The sequence below is a fragment of the Gadus chalcogrammus genome, chromosome 23 (genome assembly GCF_026213295.1).
Source record: "Gadus chalcogrammus isolate NIFS_2021 chromosome 23, NIFS_Gcha_1.0, whole genome shotgun sequence".
Lineage (NCBI taxonomy): Eukaryota > Metazoa > Chordata > Actinopteri > Gadiformes > Gadidae > Gadus > Gadus chalcogrammus.
The window spans coordinates 18,636,316-18,656,545 of NC_079434.1; the positions used below are offsets into that span (position 1 = coordinate 18,636,316).

The 20,230-nt window shown below is 47.0% G+C and overlaps 2 protein-coding genes and 1 long non-coding RNA gene across 4 annotated transcripts; 1 reads left to right on the top strand and 2 right to left on the bottom strand.

Annotated features, from left to right (window-relative positions):
- Positions 1-238: 238 nt before the first annotated feature.
- Positions 239-12,741, top strand: mcmdc2 (minichromosome maintenance domain containing 2). 2 transcript variants are annotated; one of them, XM_056584563.1, is made up of 15 exons: positions 239-989; positions 1,369-1,499; positions 1,611-1,670; positions 1,922-2,117; positions 2,829-2,951; positions 3,323-3,424; positions 5,669-5,797; positions 6,552-6,789; positions 7,214-7,419; positions 8,485-8,714; positions 9,546-9,728; positions 10,069-10,211; positions 10,540-10,649; positions 11,191-11,388; positions 12,519-12,741. In XM_056584563.1, exons 1-14 carry the CDS (start codon positions 893-895, stop codon positions 11,358-11,360), a joined length of 2,118 nt encoding a protein of 705 aa, XP_056440538.1. In that variant the 5' UTR covers positions 239-892; the 3' UTR covers positions 11,361-11,388; positions 12,519-12,741. The 2 variants fall into 2 exon arrangements, with proteins under 2 accessions (XP_056440538.1, XP_056440539.1); XM_056584564.1 differs by having other exon boundaries at positions 8,542-8,714.
- On the bottom strand, positions 11,298-15,745 carry LOC130377460 (uncharacterized). Its single transcript, XR_008894166.1, has 9 exons — positions 15,563-15,745; positions 14,373-14,409; positions 13,948-13,998; positions 13,673-13,744; positions 13,350-13,393; positions 13,005-13,056; positions 12,640-12,696; positions 12,133-12,184; positions 11,298-11,615 (listed from the first exon to the last, which is right to left on the bottom strand). It is a non-coding gene; the product is annotated as an uncharacterized LOC130377460 (long non-coding RNA).
- A 2,346-nt stretch (positions 15,746-18,091) lies between these two features.
- On the bottom strand, positions 18,092-19,281 carry LOC130377457 (transcription factor 24-like). The gene is made up of 2 exons (XM_056584613.1): positions 18,865-19,281; positions 18,092-18,199 (listed from the first exon to the last, which is right to left on the bottom strand). Exons 1-2 carry the CDS (start codon positions 19,279-19,281, stop codon positions 18,092-18,094), a joined length of 525 nt encoding a protein of 174 aa, XP_056440588.1.
- Between the last annotated feature and the right edge of the window lie 949 nt (positions 19,282-20,230).

Sequence of the window (20,230 nt, forward strand, 5' to 3'; positions counted from 1 at the left end):
TTAAAACAGGAATGCGAAATGCATCCTGGGATATTTAACGGTCCCAAGTCCACACCATGGACATATTGGGCTAGCCCCACCAGTAAATTAAATAATCTCCGTCCACTTCAACAGAGAAACCTCTGAGCATACGCATTTCAATGTTTGAAGTCCAATTCACATTGCATTGGGCTGGTGGGGCTAGAGCCCCTCTTGCCCCTCCAGTCGAATTCAGCAAGCCAGGGTCGACTAAAAATTAAATAAAAGCGCAGAATTTGTTATTTTATAGTACTTTCTGGGGAGATTATTTTTTAAAAAAATAGATATATTCTATTTTTTATATATTTCTTTTTTTCATTTTCATTTTATTTATTTTTTTCTTTCGAGAGTAGAGACTTGCCCCTAATGACCAGTCGCCACTGGTCATTCTGACCTGGGACATTTAGAATTGTCGGTCCTCCTCATTTTTTTCCGGTCATTGACCTGTAATAACCGACAACGGAAACTCTGCTATCAACCGGCCTAACTTTCACCGTCAACACCGAACCCCTTCTTCTTCGCACGGCTGTCAACATCCGAAACATACGCTAGTTAGATTTTCTCAAACAGCAGTTTCAAGTACGGGTAGCATAGAACTAACGTTAGCCAAGTGGGGGCTCCATGATTGCTAAATGAGAGAGGTAAAATTGACATTAAGGAAGGAAAGCCTTGCGACTGTGCTTCGCAGTATGCCTTGCGAAACCCAGTATGCCTTTCGAAACACCTCGTGATGGGTCGATGAAACGCTACCAGGAGCAGCTGGACCCTTCTCATTGAAGCCGACGTCGCGCGTGGGTTCCCTATTGTCCGTTGGGCTCGTGAGGAGGCTCGACGAGCCCACAATCACGTCTACTTCCGCGGTAACTCGTTAACAATGGACGAAGTCCTGGCCCTTAAAGAGTCCGTCCTCTTCTACCTCGACAGGAGCGGTGGCCTCCAAAAACTGGTCGAGGACTGCGAGCCCTTTAACGGTATTTAATGATTCAGTAAACGAAAAACACGAGTTAATTCTTCACGTCACCAAGCTAGACCTGTAGCCTACGACTCCTAGAAAGGCAATAAAACTAGACTGTACCGTCACCTAGAAAGGCATTAAACTAGACCTGTACGTCACTTAAAAAGACATTAAACTAGACCAGTACGTCACTTATAATGTCATTAAACTAGACCCGTACCTCACTTATGTCATTAAACTAGACCTATAGGCCTACGTCACTTAGGAAGGCATTAAACTAGACCTGAACGGCACCTAGAAAGGCATTAAACTAGACCTGGGCGTCACTTTTAACCCCATTAAACCCGACCTGTAACGTTAGCTCTGTGTCTCTCTACATTATGGATGATATCCAGGCCCTCAGCAGAGCGAGGCGGTCTACCGGTTCTGCGTGTCTGTGAACCCATCGGATGTGATGGAGCTGGATCCTCTGCTGGGTGACCGGGTCCTCCACGACCCGCTGACAGCCACAAGCCTGTTCAGATCCGTGAGATTTAATTATGTTACATTAACATTGAAGCTGGTTACTTGAGTCTCCCTTCAACCACGAAGTCGCCAAGCGACTTAAATAACCTAAGTTTTACATTTCCCCCTTCAGGTTTGCTTCATTTCAATAAAAACCCTTTCTCTGATTGAACAAATACACACTGAAAACCAGGTGAGGAGTATTTGTTTTCTATTGAGTGTGGGTGACTCTGTCGCCCTCTGCTGGTCCCTGATCATTACACCATTACAACGTAAAAGTCCGATTTGATCCTATAACCCTTTTACTAGCCGGGTGACGGTCCTTGACTGACATTCAACATTTAACTAACCCTGTATTTACATAAAAACAAAATTAACATAAAAAATGAATAACAAGTACTATTTTAGCAGTGATATCAAATATATTATACTTCTGTTCCTAAGGTGAATATTATTCTGAAACTGACGCATCTGCCGCCGTTCCCGGAGTACACCCTGGACCTGAGCGCGGCCCCCCGGAGCTACGGCCCCACGCGGCCCTTCGCCATGGAGGGCCTGGTCATCGCCATGACGAGGACCACCCAGTACACGCAGGGGGCCCGCTTCCTCTGCAGCGACGACGACTGCACCTGCTCCACAGGTAGCCCGGTTCTGTCCCAGGGTCCGGGCTCCGACGTAGAGCTGCACTAGGGCTCAGATATAGAGCCGTAGGGCTCAGACATAGAGCCGTAGGGCTCAGACATAGAGCCGCAGGGCTCAGACGTAGAGGCGCACTAGGGCTAGAGCCGTAGCACTCAGACATAGAGCCGTAGGACTGGTTCTCTCGCAGGGTCAGGACTCAGACACAGAGCGGTGTCTCTGGGTTCTCTCCCAGGGTCAGGCCTCAGATGGAGCCGTGTCTCTGATCTGCTTCTGGGTGTTGAGAGCTCTGGGGTCGAAGGGGAGCAGGAGCGATCGTTTGATTTTCCCGGGGGTTCAGACCGGTTTGTTATATTTTGATCTGGAACAGACTTCAAGAACATACTGAATAATGTAATGTATATGATATATTAAACTACAAGAAAAGGATGTCAACTATAAAATCAGGGCTCAAAATATTAGATTTTGCAACAGCTTTTCATGAAAAATACATGTCTTTACTGGTATGTTTAGGCCTATTATCATAGTACTTTTTAAATTATTTACGCCTTTTCTGTCTTTTATTGTTATTTCATTGAATATCCTTTTAAACATTCTTCTTCTCTATATTTCCCTTTAAATCTGTGAAATGTGAGTCCGAAGTGTGATTGACAGGTGGTCTTCCTAAGAGGCGGGCCCTGTATGTAACGGTGATGTCATGCGGCGGCTCTAGGCTACACCCACATCAGGGTGCACCGGCCCGGGGCCACAGAGGCGGCCACCGTGAGGAGGGACTTCAGCTGCCTGGTCTGTGGGGCCCCCCTGAAGGAGGACCTCAAGTTCAGGGTGTTGGGGGGTGAGGGACACAAATACAAACCGCAACACATTTACAGTACGTACAATTAAAGTTAATCTTACTTTTTTTTTTTTTTTTTGCATATAAATATTTATTCTAGATTCATTATCATAGCGCTTTTTTCATCTTTATTAATTTTTGTAGGCCTATATTATTAGACCACTTTTTTTATTTGACTGAACCGACAGTGACATATTGTTGTTTCTCTTTCTTCTGACACATGTAAGTCCCTGTGGATAAAAGCTCCTACTAAATGCCTTAAATGTAAATGCCTTCCACTAACTTCTTCAGTTCTATCATATTCTTCTGCTCCAGTTACTGTACTAATAAGCTACTTCCTACCTACCATGTGTGTACCTGAACGCCTACAGATAAGCAGCTGGTGGAGTTGATCCACGTGGGGGTGTTGGACGTCCTCAACGTCCACCCTCAGAGGTCCCTCCGCTACCAGTCCGTCACCCTGTTCCTCAGAGGTGGGTCTACCAGTGGCTCTACCAGTGGCTCTACCAGTGGCTCTACCAGTGGCTCTACCAGTGGGTCCACCAGTGGGTCTACCAGTGGCTCTACCAGTGGCTCTACCAGTGGCTCTACCAGTGGGTCACCCTGTTCCTCAGAGGTGGGTCTACCAGTGGCTCTACCAGTGGGTCACCCTGTTCCTCAGAGGTGGGTCTACCAGTGGCTCAACCAGTGGGTCACCCTGTTCCTCAGAGGTGGGTCTACCAGTGGCTCAACCAGTGGGTCACCCTGTTCCTCAGAGGTAGGTCTACCAGTGGCTCTACCAGTGGCTCTACCAGTCCGTCACCCTGTTCCTCAGAGGTGGGTCTACCAGTGGCTCTACCAGTGGCTCTACCAGTCCGTCACCCTGTTCCTCAGAGGTAGGTCTACCAGTGGCTCTACCAGTGGCTCTACCAGTCTGTCACCCTGTTCCTCAGAGGTGGGTCTACCAGTGGCTCTACCAGTGGCTCTACCAGTGGGTCCACCAGTGGGTCACCCTGTTCCTCAGAGGTGGGTCTACCAGTGGCTCTACCAGTGGGTCCACCAGTGGGTCACCCTGTTCCTCAGAGGTGGGTCTACCAGTGGCTCTACCAGTGGGTCTACCAGTGAGTCCACCAGTGGGTCACCCTGTTCCTCAGAGGTGGGTCTACCAGTGGCTCTACCAGTGGGTCTACCAGTGAGTCTACCCGTAGGTCACCCTGTTCCTCAGAGGTGGCTCTACCAGTGGGTCTACCAGTGCCTCTACCAGTGGGTCTATCTGTTCCTGAGAGGTGGGTCTACCAGTGGGTCTACCAGTAGGTCTACCTGTTCCTCAGATGTGGGTCTACCAGTGCCTCTACCAGTGGGTCTATCTGTTCCTGAGAGGTGGGTCTACCAGTGGGTCTACCAGTAGGTCTACCTGTTCCTCAGATGTGGGTCTACCAGTGGCTCTACCAGTGTACTACCTGATTAGAAGAGCATTTACAGTGAGTGAATGCATCTAGGAGACCCTGAGAGAAACTGCTCTGCTTTCTGCTTTAACCACCATCAAGTTAAAGGTGACAAGTCCCTTCATCCTATAATAATGACACTTTACCAGTTCAACATGCACACAACTCAAAGTACTTTTTTCATGATGACTTTTTGTTTTTAAACTATTGAGATAACCAATTAATTGATGTACACAATCTTGTGGTTCATCAACTATTTTGACCCGATCTTGGACGTGGACATCAAAATCAACCGCTGGCCAGACGAATTTCCACACATTCCCAACCACCGTGTTAAGAGAACAAAACCCTGTTTCGGACGCGGGATAAGCTTCACTTCTTTTCAACAGGCTTTAGTGGGAAATGTACATTTGTGTTGCCAAAGAAAAAAAACCACAACATGGATTAAATGTGAAAAATGCGTTTGCATGCTATGAACGGATACGATCTGTCTCTGCAGGGACTGTGATCCAATCTTAAACTAGACACGCGCGTCTTTTAGGCTTTTGTTCACGGTACAGCCCTTATTTGCTTACATTTTAGTTTCCCTGTCTTAGTTGTTTTCTTCTGTTACTATAGAGGCCGTATCGTACACCCACTACTATGAGTACAACGATGATCCCACAATGAACCAGAAACACGCCTCAATTAGGCCTTTGTATACCGCCGTTGACGGCCCTCATTAAGTTACATCTTAGTTTCCGTTTTGTTCTGTTACTGTATATAAGCTGCTGCACACACACCCACATGAATGTCATGGCCGGGGTGCGCGTTATTTACAGAAAGTCAGATATCCTGAAGGGGGTCATTAATTGTCGACGTGCTTTCTAAATGAGCCTCGTTTTGTAACCCAACTTGCTGGGGTAGAGTTCAAATAAACAGACGCAGCCACTCACGCGGCACCGGCGGCTGAAGTATTAGGTGCCGCTGTCCCCTCTCATCAAATCGCCCGGCCGCTCGCCGCGACGCCTGCTAATCTCAGCGCGGGGGATTAGCATAGCGTGTTGACCCAGGCGCTACGAGAGCAACCCAATCCACGTGGCTCCTGTTACTAAACATATATGTTAATAAGTGGAAGAAACACAAATTAGGCCTCGTCTGCCCGGCAACACAAACGCGGCTTTGTTCCCCGGGCTCCGACCGCCGTGTTTCCCTTGGCCGGGCGGTGAGCCGCGGCTCCCATGTGTTTGTACAATAATCGCTGGTACGCGGGGAGGAACGCGCCGTATTAAGGACTTTGTTTCCTTCCTGCAGACGAGCTGTGCCACTCCATGGAGCTGGGCCGGCTCTACCGGGTGCTGGGCATTCCTGCGCTGGTGCACCAGTGGCCCGGCCTCACCTGGAGCGTGGAGGCCAGCAGTGTGCAGCCCTGCGAGCCCGTCTGTAAGCACGGCTTTAACCCGCTCGTCTGTGTCCATTGTGGGTCCTCTTGGACACACCGTGGACGTCAACCGCTGGCAGGAGGGACCTCCACACATCAACGCACACCGTGGCGTTTTATATATAAGGGTCTATGAAGCGTAACTCTGTCGAGGATGTGGGTTAAGTTTCACCTCAATTAAATTCATCAGGCTTTTGTGGGAAACGTACATTTACATTGCCAGAGTAAAACGATAGATAAATAATGTAATTGCATGCTGATACTGAGTTCAGGTCTGAGTTCATGTCCCATGTCAAGTCGCTACCCCCTCCCCCTCCCCCTACAGACTACTGCCAGACTTACCTGCAGTCTCCAGTCTATTGCAGTCTGTTCAGTCTTTGAGACTGAAAGAATGTATCTATTAATGTGTTCAGTTTGTTTTGTAGCATGGTCAAAGGCATTGCACTTTGCTGTTTTGAATGCAATACGTAAACTGTCTGGAACCTCCAATCTATTTCTGCATTAGTCTTTCGATCTATCCTTCAAAATTGAAAGTGCAGTGTGAACTAAAGTATTTGGTGCTTCCGAGTCAAATGTAACATTCGCTAAGAGTTGACAACGTCGACGTTTCTTTATGTTTAATATTTTAACCAAAAAAAACATAAAATACGAACAGAGACAAGAGGCAGAGGTGTGGACTCGAGAGGACTTCAGAGTCCACACCACTGCCCCTAAACACTCCTTGTGTCTCCTCACCTCCTCACACCGTCTCCACAGACCCTCACACGGTGAGCGGTGACCTCCAGGCTCTGCTGAAGGCCACGGCCGGCTCTCCCTGGAGGTTCCCCGGCCTGCTGGCCCACTCCTTCGGCTCGGAGGTGGTTCCCCCAGGCCGGTACGACACCCTGAAGCTGGCCCTGCTCCTCAGCCTGGTCCAGACCACCCCTGAGACGGCCGAGGCCTTCCACAGCCTGGACCTGTTGGCCCTGGCCAGCGACACGCTGATCATAGAACGGTACGGGGCTCTGATCGATGGAGACAGTGCAGCCGGTTTGATCTGATTATAGATTGATCGAATAATGAATTGTGGATAATTAGGTTCTATAAACTGTAGAGCTCAGGCCAAAAAAGTGTGAGCATGTTAACGTTAGAAATCTTTAGAGTTTTGTCTATTTTTATTTACACTCTTCATTATATCGGTTGGGAGTAATGGGTTTAAATGAACAAGTATAATCAATCACACGCACCCTAGAAGGTAGGATTTAGCCTGAATGTCCTCAGAACGACCATCTGTTGACAGCTGGAGCCTTGAGGTACAGTTCTGAGGACCTCCATTAATCAAGAGAGAGTGTGTGTGTGTGTGTGTGTGTGTGTGTGTGTGTGTGTGTGTGTGTGTGTGTGTGTGTGTGTGTGTGTGTGTGTGTGTGTGTGTGTGTCAGGCTGATGGCCTACAGCCTGAGCCTGGCTGTCCGGGGGGTCCGGCACCAGGCCCAGGGGGAGATGTTCGCCTCGCTCTCCAGGGACGAGCACGGCGCCGGCACCGCCAACGTCCATGCGGGCTCCGCCCTGCTGGCCAGCGGGGGGGTTTGCATGCTGGGGGACCTGGGGGGCTTCCGCAAGGACAAGCTGGACGCCATCCAGTCAGGTACCGCACACTAGCTGAGGGAGCGGCTAGGCTATAGCACGCTAACTGAGGTAGCGACTAGGCTACAGCATGCTAGCTGAGGTAGTGGCTAGGCTAGCTGAGGTAGCGGCTAGGCTACAGCATGCTAGCTGAGGGGGCGGCTAGGCTAGCTGAGGTAGTGGCTAAGCTACAGCATGCTAGCTGAGGTAGTGGCTAGGCTAGCTGAGGTAGTGAGTAGGCTAGGTAGCATCTAGGCTAGCTGAGGTAGCGGCTAGACTAGCTGAGGTAGGCTAGGCTACAGCCTCCTAGCTAAGGTAGAGAGTAGGCTAGCTGAGGCAGCAGCTAGGTTACAGCAGAATAGCTGAGGTAGCGGCTAGGTTACAGCACGCTAGCTGAGGTAGCGGCTAGGCTAGCTGAGGTAGTGAGTAGGCTAGCTGGGGTAGCGTGTAGACTAGCTGAGGTAGCAGCTAGGCCAGCTCCACATTGCGTGTGTGTCCTTGCCAAACATGTGGGTTACATTCATGTGTTTTGTTTAAAAGGGTAATTCATCAATGTTCAACGTGAAAGCTTTATGGCTTTAACATGGAACGAGTCTTTGTTTGTCGAGTTTGTTGTGAGCCAATCACAGCAGGTTGTATGTGGGGTCAAGGTGTGTGCGGACTGTCAAGGGGCAGAGGAGTGACGGTGATGAGGGGACACGGTGTTGTGAGAGCCAGAGGATTAACTTGTTTTGACTAAAAGGGGTTCAACTTTGTATGAAGTTTCGGTTCATTAGTTGTGCCTTCGTTGGGTCGTCTTTTTGTTAGAGAGGAAGAAGTCTGAGTGAACAGGGGCGGAGGGAGCTGAGGTCTTAAACTGATTCATGGTTTTGTACATCTAGGAAAAATTACAAATATACATAACAAAACGAAATTATACAAATACATTTATTTATATATTAAATTTAATTATACATATATATATCTATAAATAGATATATATATAAAATATTAAATTATATTAATTTAAATTAATTTAAATTAACATCTTAATGAAAAATATATACAAATTTGTATTTTAAGCAAAGTTATTTTATTTTCTAAGCAGAGGAAACTTGGTACTTGCGTATGAGCCGTAGCGCTACAGATGCCCCCCCCCCTCTAGTCCTGGAGAGCCGTGCGGTGGCGGTCTTCGTCCCGGGGCGGCGGTACGGCGAGGAGGCCGACCAGCAGCTCTCCTTCCCGGTGCGCTGCAGCTTCTGGGCCCTGGCCGACGCCTCTGAGCTGCTGCTGCGGAGGTCCGGGCCCCGGGGCCACGGCGCGCTGCTGGGGGCCACGGTGAGGAACAACAATTAGTAATTTATATTTAAAACGGTTTTGTTTATTTTATTATAAGAAACTCTCTCCATAGTACTGCACGTGCTTTACTATAACACCCTTAACCCCTCCGACTCCCCCAGCCAGTGGAGCTACGCTCGCTCACATCAGTCAGTCAGTGTGGCCACAACAGTTTTACATTTAAAAACTGAAGCCCCCTGACTTCTTACTGGGAGGGCCACCATTTTGCCCATGGAGACCGTGTGTATCTATCCTACTACTGATGTAAATGCTGCGTGTAATAGACCATTGTATCCTATACAAGGTACAAATTAGTTTAAGGTGCATCTTGTATTTAGCGCCAAATAGATGACGCAGAGAGTGACCGGAATGTCAAAATCACGCTGATTGGCTTAGGATATAGCCTAGGCTTAGGATATAGCTTAGGATATAGCCTAGGCTTAGCATATAGGCTTAGGATATAGCCTAGGTTTAGGATACAGACTTAGGATATAGGTTTAGGATATAGGCTTAGGATATAGGTTTAGGATATAGCCGATATAGCCTAGGTTTAGGATATAGGCTTAGGATATGATTGGGATATAGCCTAGGTTTAGGATATAGATTTAGTATTACTAAGGCCTCATTGGCTATATCTTATTAAGGAAGCAAGTAAAGTATCTAGTTGTAAACCATTTGTTAATCTTTTAAATACAAAATAGTTAATTGGAGGTATTCCAGGATGTTTCTATTAAACGGATGCTACCTTTCTTTCTCCAACAGGGGTTGAATTAAATATTATATCCCAAACGTTATGAATCACGCTGCCACCTGTTCTCTCCCCACGCCCAGGAGATGGGTCCGAAGCCCAGCCAGCTGGCCGAGTCCTTCGGCCTGGTCCTCCGCTGCCCCGACCCCCTGGGGGGTCCGGGCGTGCTGGCCCAGGCCGCCCACACCCTCAGCCAGGCCCTCCCCCCCGGGGGGGAGCCCCTGTACCCCACCGCCATCCAGCTCCCCTTCCAGGACTACAAGGAGGTGACGGTCTACCAGTAGGGGCCATCTCAACGATCTACAAAGATATACATTTTAATGGGGTGATATTATGCCACCATGTGATCAGCCGTTGCAACGTTGGAAAGTAGGCCTTTCACACGCACACCTGGTGGCGTGATATCACCCCTTTAAATGTCTGCAGTCACTTAATGCAACAGTTGAATGCTGACTGCTATGGAGATGAATGGTTAATGCATGTAACAGATCGCTGCAAGTATAGGTCTTTGATTGTAGTTTACCCCTATGGATGCAGTAAAACGCTGTCATCTTGATTCTACATAATTTAAACACTGGCCCTTTTAATATCTCGTCGTGCTCTTAGTTTCTGGCCCACGCCCGGAGTCTGAGAGGGGAGCTGAGCTCCGGAGCAGAGAAGATGATCCACGGGTACTACATGGCCAGCCGCAGGGTCCGCTGCGACCAGAACCACGGCGTCAAGGTGTCCGTGGCCTCCGTCAAACTGATGTGAGTATTAAACCTGTTTCCACGTTGCAGTGCAGTAGTTGTCCACGAGATGGCGCCCTTTGCACCCAAAACTCACCTTCCAGAGACTATTCGTCATGTTGTTTAGATGGATGTTTAGAAAGCCCCTTTCTGAGTGTTGGCATACATAATGTGGAAATAAAACAATCCAAATAACCCGTTTTTCAACACGGTTGGGTCATAATAACGTTCGCGCTGGTTTCAATGCAAAGCTTTACTTAATGGGGTTAGCTTCATGTTTGCTGAATAATCTTTGTTAATGGACGTAGGAGCACTCGTTCACGTGTGGTGGGTTGTACGTTCACGACAGGATCACGCTGGCGGAGGCCCACTGTAAGCTGTGTCTGAGGACCACCGTGGAGGAAGAGGACGCCCTCATCGCGGTCCTCCTGTGTGAGAACTCCATCACCCTACAGCACGGTACGACCTAACGGGGACGTAGAGATCCCCAACATGGAGAACTGAGAGCCATCAAGATACTCTGCGTCTAGTCTAGACTTCGGAGTTTATAATCCGTCACCCAATGCCCATTTTATATTAACGTCGGATCTAATAAGGAAGTCGTGGAATGACGTTAAATTTAGAGTTTTATCCACCCTACGTGTTAGCGAAATCTAAATGGCCGTGTAGCATTACATCATGTTCTATAGAACGGTTCTGACGAAGTTAACTCTACAGAACTAGAAAGCTCCGCTCAGAACAGGCTCCATGTGGGTTAGGGGCCCTTGGCTCCACTAAGCTGTGTGTGTCTCCGCCACAGCCAATCTACGTACATTGACTTTAGAGTTAACGTTCGGTAAATCGACATCTAAATTAAAGACTAATATGTATTATCCCCCCCTTCATGTTCGCAGTCATGTAGCATCACATCAGACGTTAACTCAGAACTGTTGGTACGGGCTCTTATGTGGGTCAGGGTCCCTTGGCTGCGCTGTAAGCTCTGCGTGTCTCCTCTCCCCAGGGGCCTCGGTACTCGTTATCCCGCCCGACCCTGCGTTCCCCTGTGACCTGGGCGGGGGGGTGGGGGCCCTGCTCCAACGAGACCTGCTGCTGGAGGACCTCCGTCAGGCCGTGCTGCGCTTCATCTACGCCTACGCCCCGGGGGCGGCCGCCTACATCGCCGAGGAGTGACCTCCGACCCCCGGGCAGCGGCGGGACGGTATGTGGGGCGCCCCCCCCAGGTAACCGTGGTGATTAATCACAGGCGGCGTGTGACGCCACTCCTTTGGGTTTTATTCTCGAGAACAGAGGTGGAAAGTACACAGTGGTGGATGTTTTGGGGTTTATTGGTGGAACACGGTCATTTGTTACAGACAGGGTTTCGCAGTGTGGGTGATCCAAATCTCTTCATGTAGGTGGACTCCAACCGAGGCCGAGTTCAGGAAACTGCAATGAAATCAAGAGATCTGGTTAGAGAAACAACGTTTTCCCATTCAGGTGGTGCATCAGGAATAGATCTACCCATGTGTTCAGTTTGATTTGTAGCATGGTCAAAGGCACTGCACACGCTGCTGTTGTGAATGCAATGCGTAAACTGTCTGGAGCCTCAACTCTGTCTTTGGATCGATCCATCTAAAATCAAAGCGCAGCGTGAATTAAAATATTTGGTGCTTCCGAGTAAAAAGTAATCGCTGGTATTCTAATGCTTACATATGTTGTATTTCAGATAATCACAGTCTCACCACAGTAAATCTGATGGGTAAACGGCTTAATGTGAAATCATCACGAATACAGCATCACTCGTAGAAGACGTCCACTAACTAACCCCCCCCTCAAGGCCCAACATAAAGGCCTAACTCAAAGACCTGCATTTTGCTTAGACTGTAGGTTAAGTCTAGCATCCCCACATAAAGAGTATACCTTGTTAAACCAGATAGACTCAAGAACAGTTGATCGTACTGACCTCAGTTCAGTAGAACCGTCTCACAGCGGGACGTCTCTGGACTCCACCGGATCTATGAACATAAAGATAAAATAAGCATTTTGCAAAGATAGGCCATCAAACTGACTAAGGACCAAGCTGGTATTTCAGATAATCACAGTCTCACCACAGTAAATCTGATGGGTAAACGGCTTAATGTGAAATCATCACTAATCCAGTCATTTGCATTATTTTTACCTTGATGCTTTCGATTATACAAAATGTATTTACCGGGGCTACATCTTTGACCATGAATAAACAATGAATTATACAAAAAGTATTTGAAAACGTTTGTTTTTAAAATTAAGGTTGACAATATGTGCATACAGTGGATCTTTTCTCTAAATTTGATGATTTCTATCTTTCAGGAAAAATGTCTTTCAACATAGACTTGGATCACTCAACCAGAAGAAACTATACGGCCTCAGGTTGCAGAATGATCTAAAAGCTTATGAATCCATTTGTCACCATGTAGTTCTCAGGGCTCACCTGTAGCTCTGCATTGGGTTCCTCGTCACCACACCCATCTGGCCTTCACAGGATCCACTAAAGCAGAAAGGAATGAAATGTACATTTAAATAAAGAATTCATGATTGCTTTCCTTCACGTTATTATTGTATAAACTGGTGTTTCAGATAATCACAGTCTCACCACAGTAAATCTGATGGGTAAACGGCTTAATGTGAAATCATCACTAATCCAGCATCACACGTAGAAGACATTGCATGACCTTTTAGCCATACATATTCTTTAGACTGTAGTCAAGTCTAGCATCCCAGAGCTGAGAATTTATACTTTCTGGCCTCGTCTAAAGCAGACCGACTACAGAACCCGTGAGTTGATCCAGTACTGACCTCAGATCATCAGAAGAGTCTCCCACCGGGACATCACTGGACTCGTCGTGATCTACCAACACAAAGACAAAATGAGTATTCCGCAAACCTAGGCCATCACAACATGACTTACGACCTAACTGGTGTTTCAGATAATCACAGTCTCACCACAGTAAATCTGATGGGTAAACGGCTTAATGTGAAATCATCACTAATCCAGCATAAATAATCTAGACCCCACTTCAATCATCTCTCTTTGGCCGCATATGACGGAGCAAATAAAACATTTGTCTGGTTTCCAGGCTACAGTAAGGCGACTAAACCCTTTAATTAGACATCAAAAATGTTTATAAACACTTTACTCACTTCCAGCTAGGAACAGGATTCTACACGTTGATCAGGAATGCAATCTGTGGAAAATGTTCAAATAAGTCTACAGAAAAATATACAATTTAAATAGAAAGAATTTAGCAATCTTTTCATAATTGTTTAACTTCACGTTGGTAATAGTATAGGCTGGTTCAGATAGTCACAGTCTCACCACCCTGTTGTCTGATGGGTAAACGGCTTAATGTGAAATCATCACTAATCCAGCATTCAGAGAAGGAGACCTCCACTTTCTTAAGGCCCTTTTCAAAAAAGTGTAGACTACTTCCAGTGAGGTAGAAGAAATTTGATCCATTACCCACCTCCTGTTCTGCTGAGTAGACCGCCATAGGTCCATCCTGGCCAAGAAGCATCTGGTCTGAACCGCCCGAGAGCTGTAGAAAGAACCAGCGTCAGTCTATACCATTGAATCTAATTACTAATGCAAACCAATAAAAGTCACTAGACTGGGATGTCAGTTTGTCGCAGTCTCACCATCTTATTGTCTGATGGGTAAACGGTAAAATGCAAAATCATCACTCATCCAGCATTGAGCCAATAGAGCTACGGTAGATCACGACTCAAATCAACCACTCACCTCAGTGTGGCACTGGAGGGATTAGGTCTTCATTTCTGATCAGCACGTCATCTGAAATCAAGACACAGAATTCGATAAGTTCACGGTACCCAGCAACTTTTTATCGTCACACAAAGTTCCTTTAGTTATAAGCATTATTGTAAAGAAAGCCACCTAATGGGTCTTAATCGCCTAGTGCTCGTTTAAGTTCTAGTGCTGGAACTCAAGGCAGCCCTATGCCATCATATCCACCAATCAGCTAGCGTGTAGAACCAAGATGGCCATTAAGTGACCACGGCCTGAAAGAACTGTCAGATAATCACAGTCTCACCACAGTAAAGTCTGATGGGTAAACGGCTTAATGTGAAATCATCATTATAGTTCCACTCTACTGATAAGCTTTAGGTCAGTTCAATTTAAAATACTGGTCGGGTTGTAGATCTTACCTCAGTGTGGTTGAGGTCACATTCGGGCTTGGAGGTTCTGCACAAACAATTAGAAACACAACAGGAATTAATTCAGCTTTTAGTAGAAAGCCAGGGACATATGGAAACTGTACAGACCAACTATCGCTTTATATACCGAGTAAAATGGACACGGTTTCATCTAATGCTTACATAGGTAGTATTTCAGATAATCACAGTCTCACCACAGTAAAGTCTGATGGGTAAACGGCTTAATGTGAAATCATCACTAATACAGCATCACACGTTGCACAAACTAACCGCTCAGAATAGGGGACATATGGAAACAGTCTCATCTTTAAATACTTATATTTTAGAAAAGTTTTTACGAATGTTAGAAAACAACTAATTAGCTGAGTTGTACTCAACATCTTTCGAGGATGATCAATCATATTCTTAGTTAGCAATCCCCAACAAAGTGACAGTACAAGCCCTGCTTGAGACATTGTAAATAATGACCCTCAGGAGGAGAGTACATCTATTGATTTAAAGCTCGGTGGCTGAGCTGCAGTGAAAGGCCTGCCGATACAACGCGACCGGGGATGACTGATTACCCGAAGGTCATAGGTGACCGCCTAACGCGGCTCGGACAGGGCTGCTCTCGGCGCGGGTTCAAAAGCAGGTTGCGACCCATGCCATGACCTTTACCCGTCCGTCCGAGGGGGATCGTGGAAGATTTCTCCAGTCAAACAAACGGAGACTATTCCCTGACCAGCGCATCTCCCACACGACCCCGTCTTAACCCCTGAATGGACGAGCCCATAACGATCTTAAAACACCGCAGATGTATCCTCATCCCGGGTGTCACGGGGGGATGATGGATTACGTATTGCAGGCAAGATGACGTTTTTCCGCAAGACGCAAGGGACTGCGATAACTCCCACGTGTCCGTTTAAGGTTATTATCCACGTGAACAAGCATGGACACACGGGGCCAGAACGCGCACGGCACCGTGCGTGCTTCAGGTCATCGTACTTTCCCCCGGCGTTTATTAAAATATGATTTCAAGACACGAATGTGTCTTGTGCAGCAGCGCTTCACCCACGTGTCCATGAAGGCTAGCCTAGCCTAGCTCCCACTAGCTCACTAGAACACATTCATTTTCTTCTGAAAACACACGCTGACGTTTTGTTCGGCTGGATATTAAACCCATGTTTGATCGCAACCCCTACCTGGCGCTGCGGGTCGCGACGGAGCCTCAGAGGGACTAGAGCCCAAGAGAAAGCTGCTCATCTCTGGGAGCTGGACGGGCCACGCTGTCTGCGCCGCGCCGAGAGGGAAGGGAAAGGACGTGGAGGGCTTCCCGTCTGAATAGCTTCCGGTCTGGAGGCTGCGCAGTAGAGCTGCGCATTGACCATGATGAACAGACCCCAGAGCGGTCCACTTTTAAGCCAAACCAGATGTTGATCTACTAATTATTATCTACTTATTACTAATTATTTAGTAAACCGTTACTTCCCACATTTGATCTGTCTATAACTTAAACGGTATAATAAAGGACGCACCATTACAACAAAGTTATTTTTACCTTAGTATTTTCTTAAACGTAGGCCTACAGAGAGATAAATAATAAAATATATATAGGATATATATAAATATCTATAGGTCTACTAGGAATTTACTATTTCGCTGATAAATATCATGTAGTCTACCCTACCCTGATAAGGGTTGTGTTCGGATTTAATTTGAATAAATATGAAACGTCAGTTTTGTATAGGCTAATTGTATTTTCTGCACATAGGCCTATTTGCTAAATAAGCACACATCCTTTAAATTTAGGCTATTTAGCCAAACCTCATAACAGCTGAATTACTTCAGAGGGAAAAACAATTAGGCCTAACTGAAGCACTCAGTGCGCGTCGTCAAAGAGGCTTTAAGACACAATGTTGTAGGTGTTGTTAAAATGTTGTGAAGGAATTGCTGTGAAATGTTTTATATCAAAATAAATGACAATCAGACATACTCTATTACCAATACGCCTTTAGATAATAATCCATTTTTCATTTTAATCTGACTCTCTGCGTATGCAATAAATATGTAAATGCATTTCAGAACAACAAGATATCAACCTGATATTTAGGCAATGTATCAAATAACAATGTCTTTTATTTTCAAGGTGGCAATACAGCGACAGGCGCAAACACACAGTATACACAGACAGACAGACAGACAGACAGACAGACAGACAGACAGACAGACAGACAGACAGACAGACAGACAGACAGACAGACAGACAGACAGACAGACAGACAGACAGACAGACAGACAGACAGGCGCACGCGCACGCGCACGCGCACACACACACACACACACACACACACACACACACACACACACACACACACACACACACACACACACACACACACACACACACACACACACACACACACACAGTGTCCGAAGTACCGGGTGGCAATCTGGGGGTCTCCCCTGCACTAAAATACCTGTTACTAAAATAAGAGGCTTGTGTGGATGCGTGGATCTCCGTCCGGGCAGCGCCTGCGATGGAGAGGGTCAAAGCTGACCCAAGCTTGCCCTGCATGAGCTCCCCAAAACATGACCGTGTCCACGGCCCGCACGCAGGGTTAATACGGCGGATTGTCGCGGGTCGCGAACCTCTGAAGTTGTTAGCTCCGCATGTGCAGAGCCACACCCGTAAGGGCCAAATAGAGGCCATTCCGCGTGCTCCACGCACGGCGCGTCATGGCGGCTATAAAGGCCTTGGCCTTGCCATGAGTCGCACGGCCAGGGACCCCAGAGCAGCCAAACATATTCACACTATTATCCTGTAGCCTGCTCATCTTTGTGTATCCAAGTTAATGCTGGACAAAGTGAGCTTTTAAAAAACATGTTTAGCTGTATGATGTACAGGCTGGGTTCGAGACCCCCCCCACAACCACCCCCCATGTTGAACTCTGCCTATTTGTCCAACTATAAAAGGCCTGTTAGCAATGTTACACGCTAGTTAAAGCACAGTATGACCAGAAATGTCTCCTTTTAAAACACATTTATTCACACAATAACACAATAACAATCATGCGTGTCAGAGTAGGACCGGGGGTCCCGTGTCGCCCCCTGACAGCCCACTTCACATGACAGATGGGCGCTATTCACCCGCATGCATTTAGTGCAAATGTTTCCACTGAGGGTGAGAGCTCGAGCGTGACGCGCGCACTCAGAGCGCGGGATTCAGGCTGCGGGACGTGTAGAGAGATGCATGAGCGCAGAGCAACACGACTGGCCAAACACACCCTATAATAATAATGATAACAATAATAATAATAATAATAATAATAATGGTAATATTATTAATATTAATAATAATAACATCATAATAACAATAATGATTACTATTATATAATAATAATAATAATAATAATAATAATAATAATCATACTAATAATAATAATTACCATTAGATCATATTGATAACGATAATAATAATAATAATAATTACTATTATATATTAATAACGCTAATTATTATTATTATATTAAAAATAAACCATTGGCCTATACATACAATATATATTAATTTACAACGTCTTGCTATAAACATGACTTGGAGTCTGAAATATAAATGCCATGCAGTATTTGTCCGTGTTCCTCGCGCTGGGAGGTGATAACAGTAACCCTAGGACTGGAGGACTGGGGGCCTGGTTCCGTGAGTGGCCCCTGGTTCTCCGAGGGGTCCTGGTTCTAGGACGTGGAGGACGAGGGCCCCTGGTTCTCCGCCTCGGAGCGCTTGGAGCTGTGGAGGAACTGTCCGCTCGCGCCCACGTACAGCCTGGAGCGCATGGGCCACTTCTGGAGAGAGGGGGGTCAGGGGGTCAAGATTAGGCTACCTCTGATGGCCTGCACGCGTCGCGTAATAGGCTAATGTTGTTCGACGCGTTCAACACGTGATCTGGCCACTTTACCCACTCTAACGTGGCAAAAATGAATATTACAAGACATTCAATATAATAATAAATATTATTAATTTATAATACAATTAAAAATAAAAATTATAGCAATAACAACTCTGACCAGAAAAACATAATAACAATAATAATAATAATAATAGAACAAAAAATAATAATTATAGCAATAACAACAACTCTGACCAGGACAATGTAACCTAATAATTATAATACAACTAAACACAATAATTATGATATTAACAATAACTCTGACCAGGACATATCATAATAGGCTAATAATAATGAAGATAATAATCATAACAATACAACATAAAATACTTATATTATTAACAATTACTATTAGGCCTATTATATATTTTCGAATTAACAACATTAATATCAGTCATTTTTTAAAATACTTTAATGATGAAAATTCTTCCAGGTGGTCACTTATTTGATAGCCCTTATTATCGGAGGCCATCAGCCCATACAAACAGTTATACCAACTAATGCAGATGAATATTATCGTCGCTCTTTGTGGATCTATATTTCCCCCAGAAGCCTCCTCACCTTCACCGGGTGCAGGTATCCATCCCCCTTCAGCGAGTGCAGCGCCTCGACCTGCTTGCCGCTCTCCCCCTCGCCCTCCTCCTGCAGGGTGCGGGTCAGGTGGGCGATGTAGGTGGTGGCCAGGATCAAAACGTCCAGCTTGGACAGCTTGGTGTCCGGGGGCACCGAGGGCAGCGTCCTCTGCAGCTCCAGAAAGGCGTGCCTCAGCGTCTGAACCCGGCTCCTCTCCCGGGCCGCGTTGGCCGCCGCGGGCCGCCCCCTCCCCGGGAACCCGCCGGGGCTGGGCACGCTCTGTCCCGCCCGAGAGGACCGGCTCTGGGGGTCCCGGCGCCGGCCGTCCGGGCTGGGGCTGGAGCCAGGGCTGGACGGGGGGCTGTCGTCCATCAGCGACACCGCGGGGTCTCTGCTACTCTCCATCCTGGCCGCTTGGTCGCTGGACCATCGAGAGAGATGATCGACCTATAGGAGGTTCAAGAGAACCGGGGTAGTCTAGTGGAGCTGGACTCGCGGTGGAGGAGGTTAGTTTAGTGGAGATGGACCCAGGGTGGAGGAGGTCTTAGTTTGTTTTTTTGTTCTTGATGTTCCGGCTGCAGCAGGATCTGATGTCAGCTGCTAGCCTGTCGTTAATTAAAGACACTTTGTACGTTATGTTAATTATATGATTAAAATATAGTTTGTGGAGTGTTTTCTGTCTTTGTTGGAAAAGCGCATAGTCTTATAAAGTTCAAGCCAATTCAACACAATCCACCGATCTCCATTTCTCGTTGAAAAGCCCAAAAAGATCCGAGTTCACGAAGATCCGTAGAATCCCAACATCTCCAACTTGTAAGAAATCTAAGCAGACTTAACCCGAGCCGCTCCGATGAGCTCCAAGACTCTACCCTTCAAGACCCTTTCCCGGAGCGAAACCATCCAGACGCCCCGGCGGAGGACAGGGTGGTTTGCTAAATGCAGAAGAGGACCTCCGTCTCATCCTTATAAAGAGCGCGAGGAAAGGTGAGCGCGCGGCGCCCCTTCTGCGCGCGGACCTCACCTGAGTGTCCAGGTCTCTAGAGCCTCGCGGGTATTGAACACACGAGACCGCAACGAGACGGTGATTAATCAACCCGCCGCAGTCCACTCCCCTACAGAGAGTTCTCCTCCAAATCTCCACTCCCCTCACTGAGTCCTTCAGTAGTCCACTCCCCTCACTGAGTCCTTCAGTAGTCCACTCCCCTCACTGAGTCCTTCAGTGGTCCACTCCCCTCACTGAGTCCTCCAGTTGTCCGGGTCCATCTCCTCCTGTAGTCCGGGTCCTCTTATAGTCCACTCCCCTCACCGAGTCCTTCAGTAGTCCGGGACGGGTCCTTCTCCTCCAGTAGTCCTC

Bases quoted from the DNA above. Each gene is read 5' to 3' on its own strand.
- mcmdc2 (XM_056584563.1), top strand. From the start codon at position 893: ATGGACGAAGTCCTGGCCCTTAAAGAGTCCGTCCTCTTCTACCTCGAC. The intron at 1,500-1,610 runs GTGAGATTTAAT...TTCCCCCTTCAG, and splicing joins CCACAAGCCTGTTCAGATCC to GTTTGCTTCATTTCAATAAA. The intron at 10,212-10,539 runs GTGAGTATTAAA...CGTTCACGACAG, and splicing joins GTGGCCTCCGTCAAACTGAT to GATCACGCTGGCGGAGGCCC.
- LOC130377457 (XM_056584613.1), bottom strand. From the start codon at position 19,281: ATGGAGAGTAGCAGAGACCCCGCGGTGTCGCTGATGGACGACAGCCCC. The intron at 18,200-18,864 runs GTGAGGAGGCTT...CCCTCTCTCCAG, and splicing joins GATACCTGCACCCGGTGAAG to AAGTGGCCCATGCGCTCCAG.